The sequence below is a fragment of the Zootermopsis nevadensis genome, unplaced genomic scaffold (assembly GCF_977971745.1).
Source record: "Zootermopsis nevadensis isolate Lab colony 2312 unplaced genomic scaffold, Znev_1.0 Znev_ptg000003l, whole genome shotgun sequence".
Lineage (NCBI taxonomy): Eukaryota > Metazoa > Arthropoda > Insecta > Blattodea > Termopsidae > Zootermopsis > Zootermopsis nevadensis.
The window spans coordinates 8424077-8446226 of record NW_028259135.1 but is presented as its reverse complement, the minus strand read 5'-3'; the positions used below and the strand labels follow the sequence as shown (position 1 = coordinate 8446226).

General features: G+C 43.7%; 3 protein-coding genes across 11 annotated transcripts; 2 read left to right on the top strand and 1 right to left on the bottom strand.

Annotated features, from left to right (window-relative positions):
* Positions 1-239: 239 nt before the first annotated feature.
* LOC110837941 (histamine H2 receptor) lies at positions 240-12082 on the top strand. Of its 5 annotated transcripts, none has more exons than XM_087342335.1 (3): positions 240-1458; positions 2372-2512; positions 9477-12082. In XM_087342335.1, exon 3 carries the CDS (start codon positions 9495-9497, stop codon positions 10569-10571), a length of 1077 nt encoding a protein of 358 aa, XP_087198461.1. In that variant the 5' UTR covers positions 240-1458; positions 2372-2512; positions 9477-9494; the 3' UTR covers positions 10572-12082. The 5 variants fall into 5 exon arrangements, with proteins under 5 accessions (XP_087198461.1, XP_087198459.1, XP_087198460.1 ...); XM_087342333.1 differs by having other exon boundaries at positions 240-2006; XM_087342334.1 differs by lacking the exons at positions 240-1458; positions 2372-2512 and adding an exon at positions 3569-3829.
* Positions 12083-12291: 209 nt separating this feature from the next.
* Positions 12292-21919, top strand: mri (BTB/POZ domain-containing protein mrityu). Of its 5 annotated transcripts, none has more exons than XR_002545890.2 (10): positions 12727-12943; positions 14043-14168; positions 14978-15103; positions 15186-15368; positions 15448-15665; positions 16794-16991; positions 18236-18483; positions 18770-18902; positions 20184-20359; positions 20667-21919. XR_002545890.2 is itself a non-coding variant. In XM_022080629.2 (8 exons), exons 2-8 carry the CDS (start codon positions 14056-14058, stop codon positions 18974-18976), a joined length of 1293 nt encoding a protein of 430 aa, XP_021936321.1. In that variant the 5' UTR covers positions 12292-12435; positions 14043-14055; the 3' UTR covers positions 18977-19521. The 5 variants fall into 5 exon arrangements, 3 of the variants coding, with proteins under 3 accessions (XP_021936321.1, XP_021936319.1, XP_021936320.1); XR_015533522.1 differs by having other exon boundaries at positions 18770-19068; XM_022080629.2 differs by lacking the exons at positions 12727-12943; positions 20184-20359; positions 20667-21919 and adding an exon at positions 12292-12435 and having other exon boundaries at positions 18770-19521.
* On the bottom strand, positions 19279-22085 carry Nxt1 (NTF2-related export protein 1). Its single transcript, XM_022080640.2, has 5 exons — positions 21946-22085; positions 21131-21217; positions 20913-21057; positions 19685-19847; positions 19279-19459 (listed from the first exon to the last, which is right to left on the bottom strand). The coding sequence occupies exons 1-5, from the start codon at positions 21952-21954 to the stop codon at positions 19453-19455; spliced, it is 411 nt and encodes a 136-aa protein (XP_021936332.1). The 5' UTR covers positions 21955-22085; the 3' UTR covers positions 19279-19452.
* Positions 22086-22150: the final 65 nt, after the last annotated feature.

Genomic DNA, 22150 nt, shown 5'->3' with positions numbered 1-22150 from the left:
CTGCTTTGCACAGGTCGTGGTTAAAGTTTGTTTTGTGCGCTACATTTATTTGATGGTTACTTACCTTTGGTAGATTCCTGTTGACCACTGCCTTACAGCTGCTCTGGGATTGGTCATGTCCGTAGACTCGTATTGCGTCAGCAGGTTAATCGTCTTAGCAGATTAGTGCCAGACACCACATGGGAAATTGAGGCATAAATGGGAGGATAACATAAGAGCAGATCTTAATCTTGTCTTATAGGATTTGAAACCCAGTATACAGGGCTGCTTTAACATCGACGTTGATGCTATAGCAATATGCTACTGCATCACATCAGCACTAAAATTTAAAGAAATAAGGTCAGAGGATATTGAGTGGATTCAACTGGGTTATGAAAGTGTTATTGGTGTGCCCTAGTGAACAACCTTTGTGTTCCGTGAAATGCAAGGAACATCCGTATCAGCTGAGTGACTGTCAGCTTCTCAAGAAGGGTTACACTGAACAGAATATTATGTCTGATGAGTGATATTTTCGTATATTTTTGTATTTGTTTGTCGCTGTGTGATAATTTATTATTTCATAGACCTGTGATTAAAGAGAAGTGAATCAGTCTGGCATGTTGGGTAATGGTAGGGTCAACTGACATTACTTCGGGTTCTGATGTTATTACACGTAATCCATTATTCTTCTATTATCAGCAGGGTCATTGTAATTGTTATTATAGCCGCTGATAAGAGTTTGAAAATTGATTTTTTGCTCACGATGTTTTGGAAAGATGCGTGGCAATTGTAGGTTAAGGTATCGTAACTCACGCGTCTAAGCAATACGAATTTTCTTGGTTGGCGATTGTTTATTAACAGTGCTCCATTGGTGAGATTTGTAGTTCTCACGGTGGCAGAGTCAGCCGTGTTCATTTCTGCAGGACGATTGGTGTTGCTTACACAGACGTAACCCGACGTGAAAGGCGAATGTGTGAAGTGTTGCATCACGCGTTGTCAGTACGTGTCTGCGCACAAGGCTGTCAGTTATCGGGGTTTACGTTCTTATGAGCGCCATTTTTCAGGTTAGGAGGGAATTCATTTTCACACAAAGCCACCAGGAAAACGGGCGGCAGTCGGGGTTTTGCCCAAGGTGACCGTTCACGGTGTGAACAGCTACAGCAGCAGGTGTTCGCCATCCTTGAAGTCGCTTTGTCTGCAGCTGCCCGCATCGCTAGGAGGATTTTCTGTTTCCTGCTACATGCATCAGCGTCCTTCTTCAGAGGCTGTTTGTTGGTGGCTCAACTGTGTAATTGAAAATAAAAATTCCCCGGCTTAAAAGGGTTTGAGGTTATGTGTGATACAATAACTGTCGCCATTTAAGTTTTATGCCAAAGCATGAATACTGTGCGCGCATTGATTCTTTTTTCCAATCGTATTTGACATGGAACTGTGACGCACTACATCGTCGCAGAAAGAGTAACGTGAGGTTGCAGCCACGTAAGTCCGAAACAAAAAGTTTTCGTTGTCTTCATTAACAGTGATGAATAAATTAAGTTTACGTGGTAATGCGTGCATCACCTTCGTACGCAGCTTTTTTTAATTTAGGACGCGAATGACTGAGGTCCTAGCTCGGAAATTTCATGAAACACACGCGAAGTTGTGGACAGGTGAAATGTTGTTACTGATGCAGTAAAATTTCAAACAATCTCAGGTATCCACATCCTCCTGCCACTTAATCGTCCTTAGGTCCTCAGGACAGTGTTTTAAATTTAATTATCCTTATTCCGTAAATTGATAACTGTGCTGAAGCGCAAAGCTGCGCCTCTTTGTACTCTGCGTTCTGGCTGAAGCTTTTCTTTCACATTGGAAATTTGTTTCCTTAAGAGCTGAAGGAAAATGGTACATAGAAACCAAAGGTAGAATTCTACAAGAAACAAACAGCAGAATTACGTCAAAGACCTGAAGAGATAAAGGGAGCTGATGGAAGGGATTTTGAGTGTAAGAAGAAGCGAGAGGAGCCGAAGGCCATTCGGAGATAAAAAGAGGTAAACAGACGCAAAGTAGTTCAAGAATATATTTAATTATTTGTATGTTTTGATATTTATGCCGTTTAATGTAAAACATTTGGTTAGTGGATGTTTGTATAACAATGGCACACCTCTTGAGTGACTTTCAAGGCGACACGAATGTGTGGACCCACTGTCATTGTTTCCGATTGTCATGAAGCTCTCCGTACGGCCCCGACTTAACAGATTATGCAGCGCTGGATATTTTTCAAGCGATTGTCTGCAACACAACATTAAAATGTCATGTTTGTCAGTGTAATGAATCCGTCACTGCTACACATATTCAGCAATTTAGTGAGATTCTACGTATTTAGTGGGTTTTTTTTTTCGTCGAATCAACTTAGGTTGGCCGATCAAAGAATTATGGATCAGGAGAGCCAAGTCGAAGATCTTCATGAGTCGAGGCACCACGTGGCTCATCTTCAGGGACAGTTTTGCGTTGCACACGGAGACAGGGAGAGGAGAATGACGCTGCTAGAAGAGCGGTAAGTTTCGATAACTGAGCACAATATGTACACATTTTATTTTAGTGAACGGAATTTGTGGGCAGCCTTTGTTTTTGAGGGCCAACGTAATCGCTTTCGAGGAGTTCAGTGTTCTACGCTCTGACCTGATTTGTATATTACGACTGTTAAGAATTATGAAACGCGCCTCGTTTTTTTACCCTTCCATGTTTTGAGCGATACATTTTTCCAGCGTTCCGTTTTCCGCGGTTGTCCTCTGTTACTACGGTTTCCTGAGCCAGCTGCAACCAATTCACAGGCCATTTCTTTATCACCTTTCGACATTTTCCACTCATCCAAACTCAGGCACTCACCGAGTCCATTTTCACTCACGGCCCCTGAGAGTCTGTCTCTCGTCGTCCGTTGCAGGATGCACAGAAGTCCACCCAAATTCTGTGAAAGCTTGTAAAGTACACGCAACAAAACAAACATTTTTCCTGTTGTTTTGTACGGGTGTGAAACTTGGTCTGTCAGGTTAAGGGAAGAACGCAAGACTTGAGGTGTTTGAAAACGGAGTGCAGAGGGGGGAAAATTGCGTGACAAGTGGGTAAATTTTGCTGGTGGCCAAACCTGTCAAATGCCGGTCATCCCTCGACAGAAATAACACGGAAGAGACACGTTTACTCTGCGCAGCGCAGGTCACATGATCCGTACCCGATCCACCTGCCAGTCAGCGGCGTAGGGAGGGTTTGTATTGGATTCATCTGGCTCAGGACGGTGTTCAATATGCCCGCACGTTGACTGGCTTGATTTGCACGAATGGGGGTCTCGTTGTGCCTCGTAAAGGTTGCAGGAAACTGTGATCGAGCACAGATTGTTCACGTGAGGGACACGTGGGCATTGGCAGGCGACGAGGAAGAAGATGCAGAGGTCGTGACTAAAGGGCGCATGTGTCTCTCCTGATTTGTAGCGTGTGGCTCGGTAATCTACTTTTGGAACATTCTGTAGCTACCGTTCCCTCTCTCTCACTGCTTAGAGGGGTGGCGGGAGCAGTCCGAAGAGGGACGGACTGAAGCTGTGACTGCGGTCAGCGGCAGTCAGTTGTCAGACAGCTGTCGGAGTGTGTGGTTGTGTGTTTTGTGGCCCGGGCGCTGATTTCGCGGTAAACATGGCGACATCGCGTGGGGAACAGCAGCGACGCGTGGCGTCCAGTTCAAGAAGCGGGTGACCTCGATAGTTTACCTCAAGAAATCGTGGGGTGAAAGTTGTGCAGTGACTGTACCGAGTACCGCGTCTCACAAAATTCTGTGAAAAGTCCGCGGAAGAAGAATTTTGTTGCCTGGAACGGGTGAGATAAAGGTGAGAGAGAGAACGCAGTGTTGCCGTTTGCCCTCCGAAGAGAAATCCTCACGAGGATGTCGGGGCGTGCGAAAGAGATGAAGGCGGCAGAGAAGTGGAGCTCTGTGATATCCACGGTTCGTTGCATCTGGACGCGATTATCCTTTGGTGTGGGGGGGGGGGGGGGGGCGAGTTATCGCTAAGCGTCTTTTGTCGTTTCCAGCGACCAACAAACTTGTTTGAACTTTGTTCTGCCCGCACTTCGCACCCGCGCAAGGTCAGGAAAGGCCCACATGACCTCAGCCGAGTTCATCAGAAAATCCGAGTCTCGCTGTCAGCTGGGCAAGAAATTCCACGCTTTCACAGAACCCGAATGCGTTTTTGTTGCTGTGTGCAAAAGAGCCCGCCGCCGGACCCAGTCCATGCGCTCACACCCTGTTTCTTCTGGGTTCGTTTTTAATATTATACGTCAATTGCCATATACGCCTAAGGCACAGAAATGGTAGCATCTTTTCCGTTTAGCGACTGAAAATTCTGTATTAATTTCTCATTACACTTTAATGTATTTTGTGAACAGCGCAGATTGTGTGGCCATCTTCCTCACACCCCTCCCCTGCCCTCAAGCACCGCGAGAGACAATATATTTCGCGCCCCACGCCAAAAATTGCGTTCCTAGACAGCAGACGGGTTACAAAATGTTCGGAACTGCATTCAGTCCGCTCTGACCTCGTGCAAGTCCAATTTTGATTTGTTGGTTTCGTCGCCAGGCATTTCCGAGGGTCTTTGTCTCACGATTCTCTGTCCGGAGACGAGGGGCGGTTGTGTCTTGTATCGGTTAAGCAAGTCGCTAGGGCAGACGCGATCACCCGCCTCAGAAGTCGTTGACCCCCTACACCTTGACCCACACAGCTCGCTGTGCCAGGTGGTACGACGCCATCCTTTCTTAGTTTCGCATTCGCATCAGAACTGGTCCAACTCCACGTCGACTCCCAGCAGAACCGAGTAGAACAATGTCGCGCACAACATGTAGTGACTCGGTTCCCGAAGCCTCGTTGTCGTGGCCGGTGTAAACCCACGTGTTAGGCCAGAAACCTTGTTCTCTGCGGTAATGAAATATACCAAGTGCAAAAGTTTCGCTTCGGAAAGCAATTAATGAAACCGAGGTCTCGTTGTCCGCCCCTTCATTGCCAGACATCGAAGGAATTTCTGCGGTTCCCGTCACAGACAGGCAGCGGGTCCAATCGGCGTGACGATCCCACCGACTGTGATTGCGCCGAACGAGGAAGTTGGTTCGAGGTCGCCTCCCCCTTCACCCTTGTTTTTACGTGATAAATGCGTTTTGTGTGTCTCTTTCGTCGCCACCTGCTTCCGCGTTGTTCGCCCGATGATTGCTTCTGGTTTGAACGACGAAGGGCGATGGTCGCTGTCGGAGTTGTGACGAAAGCTGACGAAGGATCTGACCGTAAGTGCGGTCGTGTCTCAGTAAATCGGGAAACTTAATTTTCAATCAAGAAACGTGTGACGGAAAATCGCATCGCATGCTGTCTTGCACACGAAAATGAGCCCGGCTTTGGATTCGGAGTGGACCGCCGTGAAGCCTTTTAATTTCGGAGAGGCCAGGTGTTTCGTCCGTAGCCATTTCCTATTAAATTACGCAAACGCCATCTGGAGGTCGTAATTCATCCTGATTAATGTCTGCCGGGATTGTCGCACAACCGGTTTGGTTTTATGTTACGGTAACTTCCTCGGTCCACGGGCCGTCACGTGCCGCGAGCCATAAAGCTGGGAGCGCAATAACAATGCTAATTCTTCTTTTTCTTCAGCGTTTGTGGTTTCGGACGGTAGGTCGGCTGGTCGTGGGGCCTCCTCCTCCTCCTCCTTACGACACACAAGAAAGTCGGCTGCATCACTCGGGCCAGAGGCTTATATTATCGGCGTTTGCGCGCAAAATGGCCGCGAGTGGGCACCTTGTGACTCGCTTTCTCTACGCTGCCAGGGTTTAGCGCTGTATGGCGATGATTTTGACCTGGATCTGCGAGCTGATAAAAGTATTAACAAAAATCAGGCAAGGACAGAAACATAATTTTTGTGACTCACGTCCAGTTCTGATGGTATCGAGCGAGGATTTGTAATCTGATTCAAGGAGATCCCCGCAGCGCCATTTACCTGCTCGGCTTCCGTTCAGTACGCGTTTTCTGCACGTATCGAAGAAAAGAAAAATCCAAATTTGCGTCACCGTCGGTGGGAATAATAAAGTACGATAACGAAAAATTGATACGGAAAATTAAGCTCATCCGGGGGCTGCACGATGCAAAGCAGAGACATCTGCGCGGCAGTCATATCAAACAGTTCATTTTAACGAGTTCTCGGAATCCTATTGGCGGAGGGGCTGGACCACCGAACACTTGATCAACATCTGGTTTGGCACCGCTGCTTTCTACGCGGGAGGTCCGGGGGTTCGGATCTCCGCCCCGAGACCTGTAGTGACTGAGGGTTTCCGTGGTTTTTCTCAGCCCCTCCAGGCAAATTCTGGTGCAGTACATTATTAATTAATCATTGTTATGACTCCCATATTGGTCTTCTGGGTTGTAACGCCTTGTGGACCTCAGCCCTGAAGATGGACGCAATATGTTGAGCCGAAACTTTGTTAACAACCCAGAAGATGAGCATCGACGCGTCCGATTTGAATTCGTGCAAGTGGTCTCTTTGGAAGCAGGAGCTAGGTCAGAGTCAGCCGAGTGGCTCAGGTGAGTGGGGCGAGAACCGGCTTCTGGCCACAAGGCCACGTTACGTCATGGCCCCTGAATTATTAATAGCTGGAAACAACTTCTCTCCGATGGCAGTAAACAAACGCAAGGTGTCGGACAGGGCGTGAGCCATTAACTCCATAAGGCCTAATTAATTCGCGTCGTCGCCATGTTGATATAATTTGTAAAGGTACAATTTGGCTGCACGCGACAGAGACAAGCGACCGAGGCAGGCGACAGAGTTACGAGACCGAGACTGGTCGCTTCCTGTCTGCTCTCTGTACAATCGTATGAAGTAAAATTACGAGCGCGAGACAAAGACAGGCGACAGAGACAAAGCACAGGAGACCGCTCTCGGACCAGTAGTGTCTCGCGACGGGCTCAGGCAGCACGTGTGTTGTTGAGTAAAATAATGGCAGAAATTAAATTTACTGGTGACCAAGATGAGCAATTGGTAGAATTAGTAGCAGAAAACCGACCACTGACCACCGACAGAAAGATCCTTCTTCACGTCTGGTTTTGAATATTGAACTCATAGGTTTTCTTTGTTTCTTTCGCAACAAATAACACAGCAACACATCATCATCATCATCTTCTTCTTCTTCTTCTTCGAGTAACCTTTTTAGAAGCATTTTTGTACTCATTTTTCACAGAATATGTGCACGTATGTCTCAACAAAACAAAGAAAACAAACACTTTGCCGCATGTCTCGGTCGTCACCTCAAAAGTGTGTGGCGACAAGCTGCGATGTGTCCGTCTCCCGTCTCTGTCGCCTGCCTCGGTCGCTTGTCTCTGTCGCGTGCAGCCAAATTGTACCTTAACAGTTCGTAAGTAATTGGGCCATTCATCAGGATTCACTCGTGTGCCCGCCCGCCCTCCCCACGATGAAGCTGGCCTTCGCGTTCGCCGAACTTCATAAAAGTTTCCTGTAAGCGATTTCGAACTGAACGCTACATCGGGAGGTAAGAGGATCTCTGGCCACTGATGCGAGAAGAAAGAGAGGAACGGATGGTCTGAGCGATTAAATTGAGACAAAAATATAAAATGTCTAGACCTTGTAGTGAATGGATGTTCTTCGTGTTTTCCAAACGCACACAATTGTATTTTCCTTCAGATCTTTCAGTGCGGAGTTTAGATCCGGCCCGTGGCAACAGAGTTTTCATTTATCAGTGGCGGACGCGCCTCATTTCGACTCTTCCTCCGCCACTGTCCTCAGGTTTTGTGGGTAAATGTCTTCCCGTGGTTCCTTTAACGACACGTGACATTTCCGGTTGGTGCAGCGTTGGCACACGTGAACCCAAAATTTTTCTGGCGTTTTTAAATTAACGTAGGTCGGACCCCCGTTGGCAGGAAACAGGACGGCCCGCCCTCGTCGGGACTCGAAGCGGACACCACAAGGTTCCAGCGAAAGCAGAGTTGTAGCTTGGCGCCCCGAGTCAAGGCATTTCAACTCTTGTTCTGCTTCACGCTCCTTCCGTCCTTACGCTAATGCTTGTAAGGCTGCGTGGACTTAACGTCTCGGAGGAACATACCGCTTCCATCGTGAAGGTTCAGACGGGAGTAGTAACTCAGTCCGTCAAATTCCCGAACTTCCGGGTCATATTTTTTGAAAATTACATTCAGGGGCCGCTGTTTCCTTTGGGCGTGAACTTGGTCTTTCGCCCTTAACGCGAGTTTGGGAACGGAGAAAAGTACAAGATGAGGAGCTTCATAATCCGCACTGTTTACAAGATACTGTGAAGTCGGTCCGATCGGGATAAGATGGACGGGGCATGTAGCGCGCATGGAGAAGAAGTTCATTCTAAATTGCTTGTCGAAAAACCTGATGGAAAGATGCCAGTTGAGAAATCCCATGCGTGTATGGAGGGATAATATTAAAGTGGGGTGAGGATATGGTCAGGATTTGACAGACTCGTGATACGAACCAGTGGCGGGCTGTTGTGATCGCTGTGATGAAAAATCGTGGTTCCATAAAAAGCTGGTTATTTTCTGACCACCAGTGAAACTGTCAGCGTTTAAATTAGGATCGCACTCCATTTAATCATTTTTTGTTTTATTCGTGCTTGTAATCGCTGAAGGTCGGAAGAGAAAATTGGATCTCGCCCAGGGAATGAGCGAAGATTCTCGAATCTGAGATCCCAAATCAGCGCCCGGCAAATGCCACAGAAGTTGAGACCGCATTCGGTGCACCAAACTCATTCGCGGTGCTCAGAGGCGTGGCTGAGCCCCTTTGTGCGGGCACTGGGACAGTAGTAGTTTCCACATTTTCAGATTATTTTGTTTTTGGATTTAACGACGTCGTTCCACAACGTAGTGAGTGCTGGACGCTGAGCTTAGGCATTTATCTGGCTCTCACGTGTTTCAGGAGCGCGTCATATTCTTTTGTCGTATATTCGCGTCTCTCTCTCTCTTTTTATAATCAAATGGCACTAAATTGTTTGTCCTTGTAATTCTTTAAGCGTTCGCCGTACCGAAACGTGTTTCTTGTTGAAATACTTTCAGTTCCTGTTACACGAGACCGACGACTGAAGTTCTGAAGACCAAGCCTTGCTCAGTCCGAGCTTGGTTCTGCAGGAAGTGCCCACACTTGGTCGCAGACGGGATCTCACTATTGTGCTTTCACTTTTTTCACGGAGGATGTTCGACAGCTGAACTGTAGCCTGGCATTTTCTGTACGGCGTGTGCAGGGACAGAGTGAGGGCGGGCGGACGACTCTGATGCCGCGCCCGTTGGCTCCGGAATGTCTGTCCGCATGTAACAGCGGTGAATCAGAGAAGCGAGCGATCGTGACGCGCCACGTGTTCATTGCCGGAAGCCAAAGCGACACGCCGCTTCATTGCTGCGCCATCTACCATTGACCGCGCTAACTATCCGTTGCCAGGTTACGGCAGTAGCGGACTAACGCATCTTCTAATTTGCAGGTGCGACGTGCGGATGGAATGGACGACGTGCTGCTATGTGAGGTTGTCCTGGCGCTCATCTTCCTGACAGGGACCGCAGCCAACGCCACAGTCCTGCTCGTCCTGTACAGACGACCTGCCCTGAGGACGCTGTCCAACAGATTCGTCGTGAACCTGCTGTGCACGAACCTGGTGTCGACCTCCGTTCTCCTGCCCCTGGCACTGCTGAATGCCATCGAGCACCCTGTCGGCGAGGGTGTGACCGCGGGAATGTGCGCTGCCTCGGTGTTGGCCGTGTTTCTCATCTCGCTGGACCAATACTGTGCCGTGGTCGACCCTCTGCGCTACCATGCGCGGATCAGCAAAGCGCGCTCCGTGGGGCTGATGCTGGCCGCGTGGAGTGTTGCCTGTCTGCTCGGTGTGCTGCGCGGGGCGGGAGAATGGAGCGAGCACTTCGACTACCGGTCCACTTTCGCCGCCGTGTTCATCGCCGTGGTCTTCCTCGTGCCGTTCTTCGCCATCTTGTGGATGTACGTGTGCATCTACTCGGCCGCGCACAAGAACAGCAAGCGAACGCGCAGAACGGGTTCGGGGCCCATCGCAAGTGCCACCGGATCGCACAAGTGCCGCGTCTCGAACGCGAGCATGTTTCTGTACCGCGAGGAGACGCGAGCAGCGCGGGTCTCGGCCCTCGTCATCGTGATGGCGCTCGTGTGCTGGCTGCCCTACGTCACCGTTCTGGGCCTGCGCACTCTCACGCACGTTCCACGGTACGTGCACTACGCAAGCGTCACGCTGCTGGTGTCCGCGGCCCTCGTCTCGCCCTGCCTCTTTCCGTACCGCAACCGGCGCATTCAGCGCGAGGCACGCAGACTTCTGGGGATCCCCCGTCGGGACAAAGACGGCCGCAGCCGGCAGCAGAAGCCACAGGTCTCGTCGGAGGAGGGAACAAATAGGCAGATCGGCTTCCTGGCCAGTTGCGTGCGAGAGCCAGCCAAGGGGGAGCTCGTGGTAATCCCCGACAGTGCTCTGGCGGTGGACACTTGTCGCAGCTCATTTTCGAGTGGCGGCAGCAGCAGCACGCAGGGCACGTCGTCCATCATGGACACAGACTGAAGCCAGAACTGCCCTAAGCTGAGAAAGTCGCGGTTTAGTCCTACATAAATCATGAAGCTGCTCCTGTGGCAACCTGTTTCTTCCTTCTTGTGCCCAGACATCTTTGTCGTAAAATGTTCAGACGCATGTCTTTTTTCCCGAAAGACGTGACATCCACGCAGAACAACTGCAAAGTTGAGTTATATTAAAGTAAAGCGAAGAATTTTGTGAAATTTAAGTAAAATGCTCTTGCCATTGCCCAGTTTGCCCGCCAGCAATCATCACATGTCGCTGATGATAATGTAACAAATGGGAAACGCTGGTGATGGTGCCCGGTAATCCAGAGAGCGTGCGTTCATTTTATTTATTTGTTGTAGGTCATACTGTACAGTGTGGATGGAGAACCTGCAAAAACAGGAATAAAAACTAATTGATTGCCAAAATGTGCAAGTTTATTTTAGCCATGTATTAAGAGGTTGGCAGCTCCCCACATTCAGATTGGTTCTTGCTGGAAGGTTGTTGGGTAGTTTCTTGTTGCGTTTGTTCATAATCCATTACAACACGAGGAAACAACAGGGTTTTAGTGTATGTGTCTCTTAAAGAATGGAGTGTGATCTTCAGAAGTATTTTTATTAGCATAATTTAACTGTAAAGTATTCTTCTGACAGGTGGAAGTGGATGGAGTGTTTCTGTGTTTGTCCGTACGTATTTCGGTGCATGTGTGTTCTGCAAAGACTGAACTTGTAATTGGCCTGTGTTTGTAACTTGAAGACTGCGAAGTCCACAAAGAGGAGGGACGTTTTGCTTTCAACGTGAACAGACATTGGTACTTGGTACAGCGACACAGTTTATTATGTTCTTATAACTGTCTCATATTCCACTGTTAGAAAGAAAGAAATCAATAATATTTCAATAAGAGTTTGTGCATCTCATAAGCGCATTGTGTGTGATGCTTCGTTGAATTGCCCACGACAGTTTACTTGCCACCTGAATGTCATAATAGTCTTTATAACTGACATGAAATAGAATGTCACGTGGCCACACATGGAGAGGTTAGGGAGGAGTTTTATTGGTATACTAACATAACCAAAGGCAATTAATTATTCTTCTATTTTCCCTATCATGTTTTTTTATGAGAAAATACTAAGTTTGTTTGAGTAACGAAGGTAATGCAAGTTGCGAGAAATTGTTGGTGACGGTCTTCTATTGTAACCCAAAACCCTTTCTTTATTTTACTTTTCCTTTATTTTGAAAATACAGTATTATTGTGTCCTACAGAATTGTTTTAGGTTGATGCAAAGAAGTGGGTAAGTGACAGCTGATGTTTGATATGTTGTTGACAAACCTCTTGCATGTGAGCCAGAAAGTGGGTTCAAATTATTTGGGGGCCCATCATTATCCACATTCTGAATAAATTATTGGGTAAGTAACTAGAAACTGATAATGAAACAAAACTTTTTCACAAAAATACAAGCAAATTAGAATAAAATGCTATGTAAAGACAAAAATGAATAAAATTAAAGCATAGATCATTGTGATGTTTTATTCCTTTTAAGTTGACACACTTCCCTTGGATTGTCTGAAGCTAAGAGCAAGTAAAGGTCAAAATTTGTGATGTGCTTAATTATGCAGCAGACCATGAATATGTGTGGGAGGTAAAGCTCCACACATTCTTCGTGTGAGCAGGAGATACAAATTACGGGTCAGCATACACTAGAGCAGCGTTATTGTTCTGGAAGGACTGACACCAAGCAAATAACCACCCATAAATGTGTCAGCAGTACACATCTGGACTTATTACCAAACTTCACTGTGGAAAATATCACGCAAAATGTCTAGATTGTTGCATTGTGAATAATTTTAAGACAACTGGTGAATGAGAAATGTAAGTGGAAATGTTTATTCGATTTTGATTCCTTCTAGTGTTGACATAGAGAAAGCGTGAATGTTTACTGCCACGCCGTCTGTATGCCTCTATGACGTGTTTAATAGTAATTAATATAATTTTATTATTTATAAGGGTAATATCTACATTTGTTTCAATTCAAAGCAAAATAAAACTGTCTTTTCCTTTCGTTCTCGACCGATTAAAAATACGCGTAGGGAAAACAAAGCAGGCATATTGGCAATTCTGTCACAGAGAGTAATTCATAGCTGCTAGCATACCTAGTACTGAAAGCCATGAATTTGTCATCTGCGAGCACGGATGATCGTTAAAACGTGAATGCTTTTCATCGCTTTCGGCTGTTTTCATTCTGTTTATGAATGAAAGATGTGAATTGGAGGAATAATGAGGTTAAACTGTATCCATATTTATTTTCTTCTTGTTTAAGAGGATTGGTTAGGAAATTGAGAAGTGTTGAAAATAATTTTTATTGTATAAATACATTTGCGTAAGTATTTAGATCTAAATACGCACTAGTTGATTGTACGTAAAACATTCGTATACAAATCCTTTGTATTAAAAAATTATTGTTGAACGTTGGTATAAATTGTAAATTAACAGTAATTTGTGGTATATTGGCCTTTATCATGTAAGTATATTTGAACAATTTGGCACATGTTGACTATGTTGGTTTGTGGCACAAAATCGGAAGACCAGAATGATTTGTAACTTGAAATTGTTTTCCACATTATGTGTTTACTTCACGAAGTACAGACGTACTTGGGAACAACTTAACAGTAAATTGATTGTTTTACTAGTTGCTTCATTGCTAGCCTTAGCATGAAAGACTGTTAACTAACCTTCCTGACCCGCCTTTGAATCTGCCAACTCAAATGGCAACTTAAGTGTCAAACATATCATACTATCAAAACAACAAATAAGAAACAGCAAACTCAATTTATGATCTATTGAAATCTTTGACTCCTGTTACAACACACTACATACCATGTGCCTGAAGTGTGATTACTTTCATACTGTCATGGGTTTCTCCATGCCATTTTTCTCTCTCAGTAAAACATTATTATACTGGTTACCAAAGAACATGACAGTGAGTCTTACATGGAACAGCTTTTCTGAAGTTATGCTGTTTATAGACGTAGATGGTATTGTGACAATATCAATTATTTACATATTTGAAGGCTAATAGTTGGGTGCTACAGAGGCCAGTGAACTTATCACAGAAAACAAAAACAACATTTTGTTATTATATGACATAAATATTAGAGGTCGCTACAAAGATATTTTATGATGAATGTTGCTTAATAACTTGGTTGTTATTGGCATAAGATAGTTTTTAATAACATTAAAAACGTATCTCACAAAACAGAATAAAATTATTGTTACTGACTTTCACTCATTGGCTTCTGAATCATCCAATTACAAGTGTAAAATTGTCAAATGTGGTTTGGGTCCCCTTAGAGGTAACCCAACATAACCTCACAAAGTCAGTCCAAATGAACTTGTATCAGAACACGGCAGAGTGGGGGACTGAAACCACAGTCAGAAGTCTAACTCGCTGGCACTTACCTTGAGTCTTCATTGAACAGCTCGAGGTGTGCCATGTCTGTTTCCAAGGATCGTCATTCATATGACCGGGACAGCAGTAGTGATACTGAGGATTACCACGATTCTGATGATAGGAGAAGGAGGGTTTACCATAAGAACAGAATGAGGTAAGAGGAGTACTGGTTGCTTATAATGAGTGCTTATTAACAAGAATGTATTGGGAATTGTGTGAATAAAAATGCAGTAGTCTGGGTCCCAGCTGTTCATCCCTAGGAGAAATGCAAAAAGTGTAATGTGGGTGGTGGCAAAGAGGAGGAGATGTACCTACTATTCACAGTGAAAAATATTGACCAAGTTTGCCTTTGTTCTGCTTGCAAAGTCTACAAGCTTATTGCCATGCTGTAGAGCACAGGCTGGTAGTCGCCGGCTTGTGTTAAATATTTTTAGGGTAGATAATAGTTGTGTATAGTGGTTAAGGATTGGCCTGCTGATTAGGATGGTTGCTTTTCCTTACTCCAGCTCCTCTCTCTCTGTGACAGACAGATGGGACACTCTGTTCATGGTAATTCAGGTTTGGTTTGAGCACTTTGCAGGTGACATTGGGATCAGTTTACTTGTTTCTTGCTGTACCCAGGAGTTGAGTGAGTACCTGTGATGTATGCAGCCTGGAAGTCATGCATTGCATTACTAACAGGCTGTAGAACCTCATACTTATTCTATTTTTATGTGAATTTTACAGTTAATACTTGAACAGTGGAACTGTTACAAAACAGTAACAGTAATAATAATTTTCATCATCATATGACTTCATAGATTTAGACCAAAGTGATCTGTTTCAACCTTTAGTTGAATATTGTCTAAAAGTTCTTTCAAGTCTTCTTATTCCTCTAGATTAGTATTCCAGCATTTTTTAATGATATCTTTGGCATGTTTCTGTGAAAAATCACAAGTGTCATGCCATCTTGTTATGTTTCAGTTATGGGTCGTCATCAAAACCAAAGCCATGTTTGGTCCAGAGACAAGGTGGAGGTGGTCCAAATGACCAGCGACCACACCTTGTGGCAACACCCAAGCAGTCCCTCAACATTGCTCCTCGTAACAGGCAAGTTTGCCACGGGCAATGACTGGTAGCAGTTTGTACTTCTTCGATTGAGGCATAACGTGTCTTTTGCGTTGTGACGCAGGTCCCGCACGCAGCACCACTCACTTGGGCCAGCAAAGAACCAGATGAACAGGGACACAGACCCATCTTCTAACATGACTGTCTCTCCTGTGAGTGACGAGCGTGTCACTCTGGTGGTGGACAACACACGATTCATCTTAGACCCTGCGCTGTTCACTGCACACCCAAATACGATGCTTGGCAGGTATGTCATTCGCGTGCTGCTGTGATGTGTCTTTTGATTCCCTTCACGGGCTTACACCAGTTACTGTTTACCCATACAGAATGTTCAGCTCTGGCATGGACTTCATGCACCCGAACGAGCGTGGGGAGTATGAAGTTGCCGACGGGATCTCCGCCACAGTGTTTCGTTCGATCTTGGAGTATTACAAAGGCGGTTTGATAAGGTGCCCCCCTACAGTTTCTGTGCAAGAACTGCGAGAGGCGTGCGACTATCTGCTTGTTCCATTTGATGCTCAAACTGTCAAGTGCCAGAATCTCCGTAAGTGCTTTAAACACACTTATGAAAATTAAATGTGGCATAAATAGAATGTGTTACTTTTTTCATTCTAGTGTAGAATTTCAGTGTTGCAGAGTATGGCTTTTTGGTTGTTATGGTATTTGTAGTTGCACTCAGTTTGCTGGTCTTTACTAATTTTAATTACTTAATATTGAACGGAACTGACTTTGAATTATAATATTTTATACCAGTTACCAACAAGGAGTTTCATGCATAATCCATAAAGCCCACTTTCCAAATACATAGATTTATAGTTTTACATATTTTGTGTTATTATTGTCATGTTTAGGTAATGTAAGTTTATATATAACCCACTAGCAGAATTGGTTTGCAAAGGTGACCATTCAGTCAAATCTGATGTGCGTCACATTATTTTGTTATTGCTCACAGTTGTAAGTATGTTACAAGATACTAGTTTCTTTTAATTTTTGGAAAAGTAACTGCTTAAATACCAATGCTATCCACATTAAATTTTTCAGATATAACCCGTTAGTTCTGCGTCATTGCCACGTTTATAACGGTTTACTCTTAAACAGTACTTCATATTGACTATGCAGGTGTGTTCATGAGCTGTCCCCGTGCGGTATTCTGTGGCACGTATGTGTGCGCATATCCCATGACATAATATTCACTCTGAGTATTGTGAAAATCAGTCATGTGGTTCAGAAGTTGAAATGGGTAAAAGAAACACAGCATGGCGATCACATTAACCAAAATCTTTTTTCCCCTTAAGAGAGTATAGGCAATTAAAATTTGGTAAAGCCATAGCTTGGTTGTAGAAATAAAAGTGATCGGGGTTGTCTTGTCTGGTGAAGAGGAATCCGTGCTTACAAATTCTTATAACATTCCAATTCTCCAAATGCACTCGTGGGACTGTTTAAGTCTGCTGCAAACACAAGGGAAGTACGGTATTGCCCGTGCTGCACTATTCACATCAGCATTTTGAGTCTGTGGTGCCATGCTCAAAAATTAGACAGAGCAGGGGGAGGGGTTACTTACATATCAACTGATTTATGCATGCTAGTGAAAACTGTTTTTTGCAATGAAGTAAACTTCTGAGACATTAATAACATAATTGTGACAGTCCTTAAAAATAATTGGATGTTGCAGGGGGCTTATTGCATGAGCTCTCCAACGAAGGGGCACGCTGCCAGTTTGAAGTGTTCCTCGAGGAGCTGATCCTTCCACTGATGGTGAACTCGGCACAGCGAGGCGATCGCGAGTGCCATGTTGTCGTTCTGTTGGATGATGATGTTGTCGACTGGGATGAAGAGTACCCACCTCAGATGGGGGAGGAGTACTCCCAGAGTGAGTATCAGTTTTCTTGTTCCGTAGTCCAGAAGCAAACATACAGTTTATAAAAAGTTCTATGGCACTAGTGTCTTTTTTATAGTGTTTAATAGTTTGTTTGTTTGCTTATTTTATATACAGTTTCTAAGTGTCTGTGACTTTCTGGCAAAGAAATAAGCAACTGTATAGGTGAAATTATTTATAATGTTTCTGATCAAGATGTAACACAACTGTAATTTATTGGATTCTGCCCAACATATCGGTTTTCTTAAAATGCACTGAGATAGCCGATTCGGATTAGCATGCCTAATGGTTAAAGATGAAAGAACCAGTTTTGGTAATGTTGCATTTTAAGACAAACATGATAGTAGATAAGCCCAAAAAATTGTAACAGATTGTATTAGTCATGTGCCCATGCAATACATTACACGCACTTGCACTGTGGGGCTGTACAGGCCCTGGCATGCACTATATACTCGTAGAGGACTTAACTCACTGTGGTGACTGTGAAGAAGAGGTACGCATGGGAAACTAAGTACAAAATTATATTTGAGGTTCGCACAGCAGGCAGTGTTGTTGTCTGGGCTCCAAGGTTCTGTGGGATTTTTGGTAGATGCCAATGTTTCGGAGAACCATACTGCCTCCACCTTTAGGGCAAACGGAGGCCGAACAATCCTCTGAAATATTAGTATCTACATACAAGTGTACGTGGCATTACAATCCCGAAGATCGACATCAATGAAATTGAAGATTTTATAGTTTAGATGCGTCATGTTTGTGTTAAAATTCAGTATATATTTATTTATTATTTCAGTCTATACACAAACTTAGTTTTTAAAATGTTGTTGTTAAAATTAAAATTTAGCGCTTTTCATCGTTATTTCGATGTTACATTTCAGCGCTTATATTTTACGACATGTTTCGATGCTATTGCATCATCCTCAGGTTTTTTTGTTGTTATTTTCATCTTTAAAACTAATATATATTTATTAATGCAAGCTTTTATTGATTTATTTGTTTTGTATTTGTAGATTTCTTTTTTGTAGGTGTTCCTTTTGATCTTCGTAGTATTTTGCATATTTTGGTCAGTTGTTCATTATTATTAACAACAACATTTTAAAAACTAAGTTTGTGTATAGACTGAAATAATAAATAAATATATACTGAAATTGAAGATGTTGCATCTCCTAAACAAACCACACACCTGTCTGCACAGTGCCTCAGTGGACTATATTTGATTAAAAGTTTGTCTTGATTTTCAGCCGTTAATAGCACTGCAATGTATAGATTCTTTAAGTACATAGAAAATCGGGATGTGGCCAAACAAGTTATGAAGGAGCGTGGACTGAAGAAGATCCGTCTTGGAATAGAGGGGTACCCAACTTACAAAGAGAAGGTCAAGAAGAGGGCGGGTGGACGAGCGGAGGTGATCTACAACTATGTGCAGAGGCCATTCATACACATGTCATGGGAAAAGGAGGAGGCCAAGAGCAGACATGTTGACTTTCAGGTAGATGTATAGGCTACAGCAAGTAAACTTTTATAAGCTCTGTGAGGTGGTGAAGATGTTGATGTTGGTCTTCGGGATCTTGATGGTGCATGGACTTGTTGTGTTTGCCATGTCATTTTTACCTGTATCAAAGTTCACCTTCTAAGTAAGAAATTATGATTCAACAACTACAAGTGTCCTGCATGGTAATTAGAAGTCACATTGTAGCACAAGCGATAATCAGGGTGACTGAGGTGGGTGCGTCTGTTGTCGGTGGTAACGTTGATTTGCCTTGTTTCTGATGCAGTGTGTCAAATCCAAGTCAGTGACAAACTTGGCTGAAGCAACAGCTGACCCTGTTCTGGAACTCGATGCTGGTGGCAACCCTGTTCCTGCCCCAGCAGTCCAGGGGGCAGAGCATGAGGAGGGAGCTGTAGGAGGTATTCTTCCCCCACAGCCTTCTGCAAATGAGCCATACCCTGAACTGCCACTTCCTCCTGAGGAAACGCCATAATGTTGATTGGAGGCACGGGGAGTTGTGGGTTTCATATGTCATCCATCCATTCTTATTGACAGCTTGAAATGTGATTTTTGTACTGAATGAATGTAAGTAATGTGTTTGGTCTTCCATGTTCTTTTGTGTATCCTTATTTCTGCCGAGGGGTTGAAAAAGATATTTAAAGTCAGGTTAGTTCTATGGCTGGTGGTACCTTCTTTTTATCTGTGTACACTTGCTTAACCGTGATTTTACTGCCAACAAAGTCCAAAGTTCTAAATCAAGGGCTGTATTTGCACAAAAATTGATAATTGCATGTGTTAAATTTTTATGACTGTATTTTTTTTAATCAATAAAATGTTTCTTGAGTAGTCTGTATTTTTGTACATGGTAGCATTTGTATTCAGCTTGCATGCCACAAGAATTGTCAGTGGTTTGTAAAATTTATTAACAGCTTTATAAATATTTCATCATAAATGTATACAGCATTCCAGTCACAACCTGAAAAGAAAAGTGAATAATGTAAACATTGCATTTCATGAAATAGATGGAACACAAATGAATATTGTTTTTAAATTTGTGAGATAAGGTTGGAGGGCCCTCATTCCTGTTCACAGCTCCCTAACAGGTTACTCCAAAGAAAGAAAACTTCGTGTCTAGGATAACCCCCAACCTGTATCCCACAGACTATAGTAACTAACACACGCTCGTCTCTTGTATACGTACGTCACAGGTTCTTGCAGGCGGAAGCAGTCGCTCACGATCTTCCATTTGTCTCCCTGAGCCGTGATCATAAAATTCTGCTGGAATGGCCCTGAAACCCTCTCTTGATATTTTACAAATCCACACACAAGAATCAGAAATGTCAGCTGATTGGCCACAGCTGCATCTGAAATAAAACATGTTGTGTTCAACCTTGTGCCTTGCAGAGGTCTCTGGGCATGTAGAGTCCCACTTTGGTTCAAAGAAAACTGTGAGAAAAAGACATCTTGACACTGGGTAGTACTATAGAGGTTTCCATTATTTTAGAGGAACATACATTGGTAACCACTTACAAAGCTACATGGTGTCACAACCCACAACCTGAACAAAATTACAGCTCACAACATGACCTACTGAAGCCCAGGTAACGAAAGGCAATCCTCTAATGACTAATACTTTAATGAAATCGTGCAAGTGGCGTACATACTATTACCCTAATGTCTTGTTTCTTGTTTTCCTCTAGCTTGTGGTTCATGCTAGCAAACAAACGGCCGCATATTCAGGGAGCAGGCGTATGGAAATTGACTTGAAATAAACGATGCCATGAACGTTCACTTGAGCCATTAAGTACAGTGGCAAACTGGAAAACTATTGGTGTTTGACCTCTCAAATCAAACTTCACAAAAATTTAAACAAAAGGTGTGTGTGTATTTTATGAAATTTGTTCAGCATTTAAAATTATTTTACATGCCAAGTTTAATTTAAAATTACTTTCAGCTACCAAAATCTGAAGACAAAACAGTAACCATGTTGCTATTTTCCATTTTTTTTAACAACCTCTGGGCACCGATAGAAAATTGAAGGTCCTCAAAGTGTTAGGTACATGTTAAAGAAAATGTGTTACCTTTTGATATTTGTGATAGGCACTTTCTCTACATACAGCAATATATTTTAAACTAAAGACTTATAAAGGTCTGGTATTAATTATGTATTAATATTGTTGCAGGATGGACTGTACTATTTGCAAGCTCTACTTTGCTCACCCCTGTGCTGGAGTACAGACTGACCAATTTATATGTTACTTAATGATGTAGGGGTTAAGCCAGTGAGCAGGAAGGGATTCAAAGGAGACGTGTGGACTGCATGCATATGCCTTGGGGAGGGAGATTGATGTAAGCTATAGCAATTTCAGTCAGGATAACAAGTTTTCTGACCAACATTCACATTTCTGCAGAATGATGAAGCAGTTTACCAAGAACAGGCTGAGAATCCAGAGATGTTAGTGTGTGCTCTGATGGTGGTAAGCCTTCAAAAAACTTCTGTATCAAGTCCTTGCCAACAGTTCCATTTCCATTCCATACAAGGACCCCTGAGTCCAAATAGTATCTTGACATCAGCTGCAACAAGCAAATATTGCTGTTATACATCCTTGGTGTAAAATATTCATCATTTTGACATGACAGTACTCACGTGGCGTCTCTTGTCCACACTCTCATAATACAGCTTGGTGAACTCCTCAGCAGTGTGACATGCCTGGTCAATCCTGGTCTTCAGATCCTGACAACAGCAGTAATGAGGATGTGTTAGTGAAGGCAAAAGACCACTTTTGAGGATAACATTAAGATGCAACCACTATTGGGGGTCTTATGAACCTAATACTAAGCCTTGTTCCATTAGCAGCAGAGAATTCCTTGACTAGATAAGCAGTCATTAGCTTCTTCTACAACAGTGCGTCAATCCATTCTCGAATTTCACTTCAGTAGCCATAATTCTGAATTATGAAGTTCTCCATATTTGAGGTCTGGAAACCAAGCTGACAAGGATGAGCCATCACACTGGAATATGTTCATTCTATAGGGAAATGCTCTCTGCAGGGGTAGGGGGCCTTTGCACTTCAATCCTAACCATATTCTGTAATTATGTTATGTTTCTGACCCTCTGTAAAAATACTGGGTATCTGGAAGTGCAAAATCATAATGTATTAAGTTTTTGGTTATGCTTTGTGAATGGAGGAGCAGAGTAGGAAAAGAAGAGACTGATACTCTCCAAAATGCAGTTTGGTCTACTTAACAGCAGGAGTTATTTCATCCATGACAATCATCTAAAGATATGTTGTATAAATGCACTTTTGGGGCGAACAATGTCGAAGTGCCCACTTTATTCGATACATACGTATTATCTCATGTTTACAGGACTTCCAAGGTAGCATATGAATGTGTCTGTAATGTAGGTTAGAAAAATATAACCTAGCATATATAATACCGTACCAAATCGGTTCCACATACCTGTTCCATGATGTTTAATACCAAAGCAAAAGCCGTAGAACAATGTGTCGCCTGCAATTTCAAATGGATTTATACGATGTGAGCTGTTTCAAAATCAATTACAATTAAACACTATTAACATATCACAACTACAACTTTGCGCACAGCATCCTGAAATATCTCGGAAATCGTGAGATCTCGCGGCCGATGATCACGTGACCTCAAC

Coding starts and splice junctions, on each gene's coding strand:
- mri (XM_022080627.2), top strand. CDS start 12,816: ATGAAAGATGTGAATTGGAGGAATAATGAGGTTAAACTGTATCCATAT. Junction 14,169..14,977: donor TACCATAAGAACAGAATGAG/GTAAGAGGAGTA, acceptor GTTATGTTTCAG/TTATGGGTCGTCATCAAAAC. Junction 15,104..15,185: donor AACATTGCTCCTCGTAACAG/GCAAGTTTGCCA, acceptor GTTGTGACGCAG/GTCCCGCACGCAGCACCACT.
- LOC110837941 (XM_087342332.1), top strand. CDS start 4,182: ATGCGTTTTTGTTGCTGTGTGCAAAAGAGCCCGCCGCCGGACCCAGTC. Junction 4,257..9,476: donor TCACACCCTGTTTCTTCTGG/GTTCGTTTTTAA, acceptor TCTAATTTGCAG/GTGCGACGTGCGGATGGAAT.
- Nxt1 (XM_022080640.2), bottom strand. Junction 21,058..21,130: donor GTGTGGACAAGAGACGCCAC/GTGAGTACTGTC, acceptor TGCTTGTTGCAG/CTGATGTCAAGATACTATTT. Junction 19,848..20,912: donor GGATTCTCAGCCTGTTCTTG/GTAAACTGCTTC, acceptor GTTTTATTTCAG/ATGCAGCTGTGGCCAATCAG.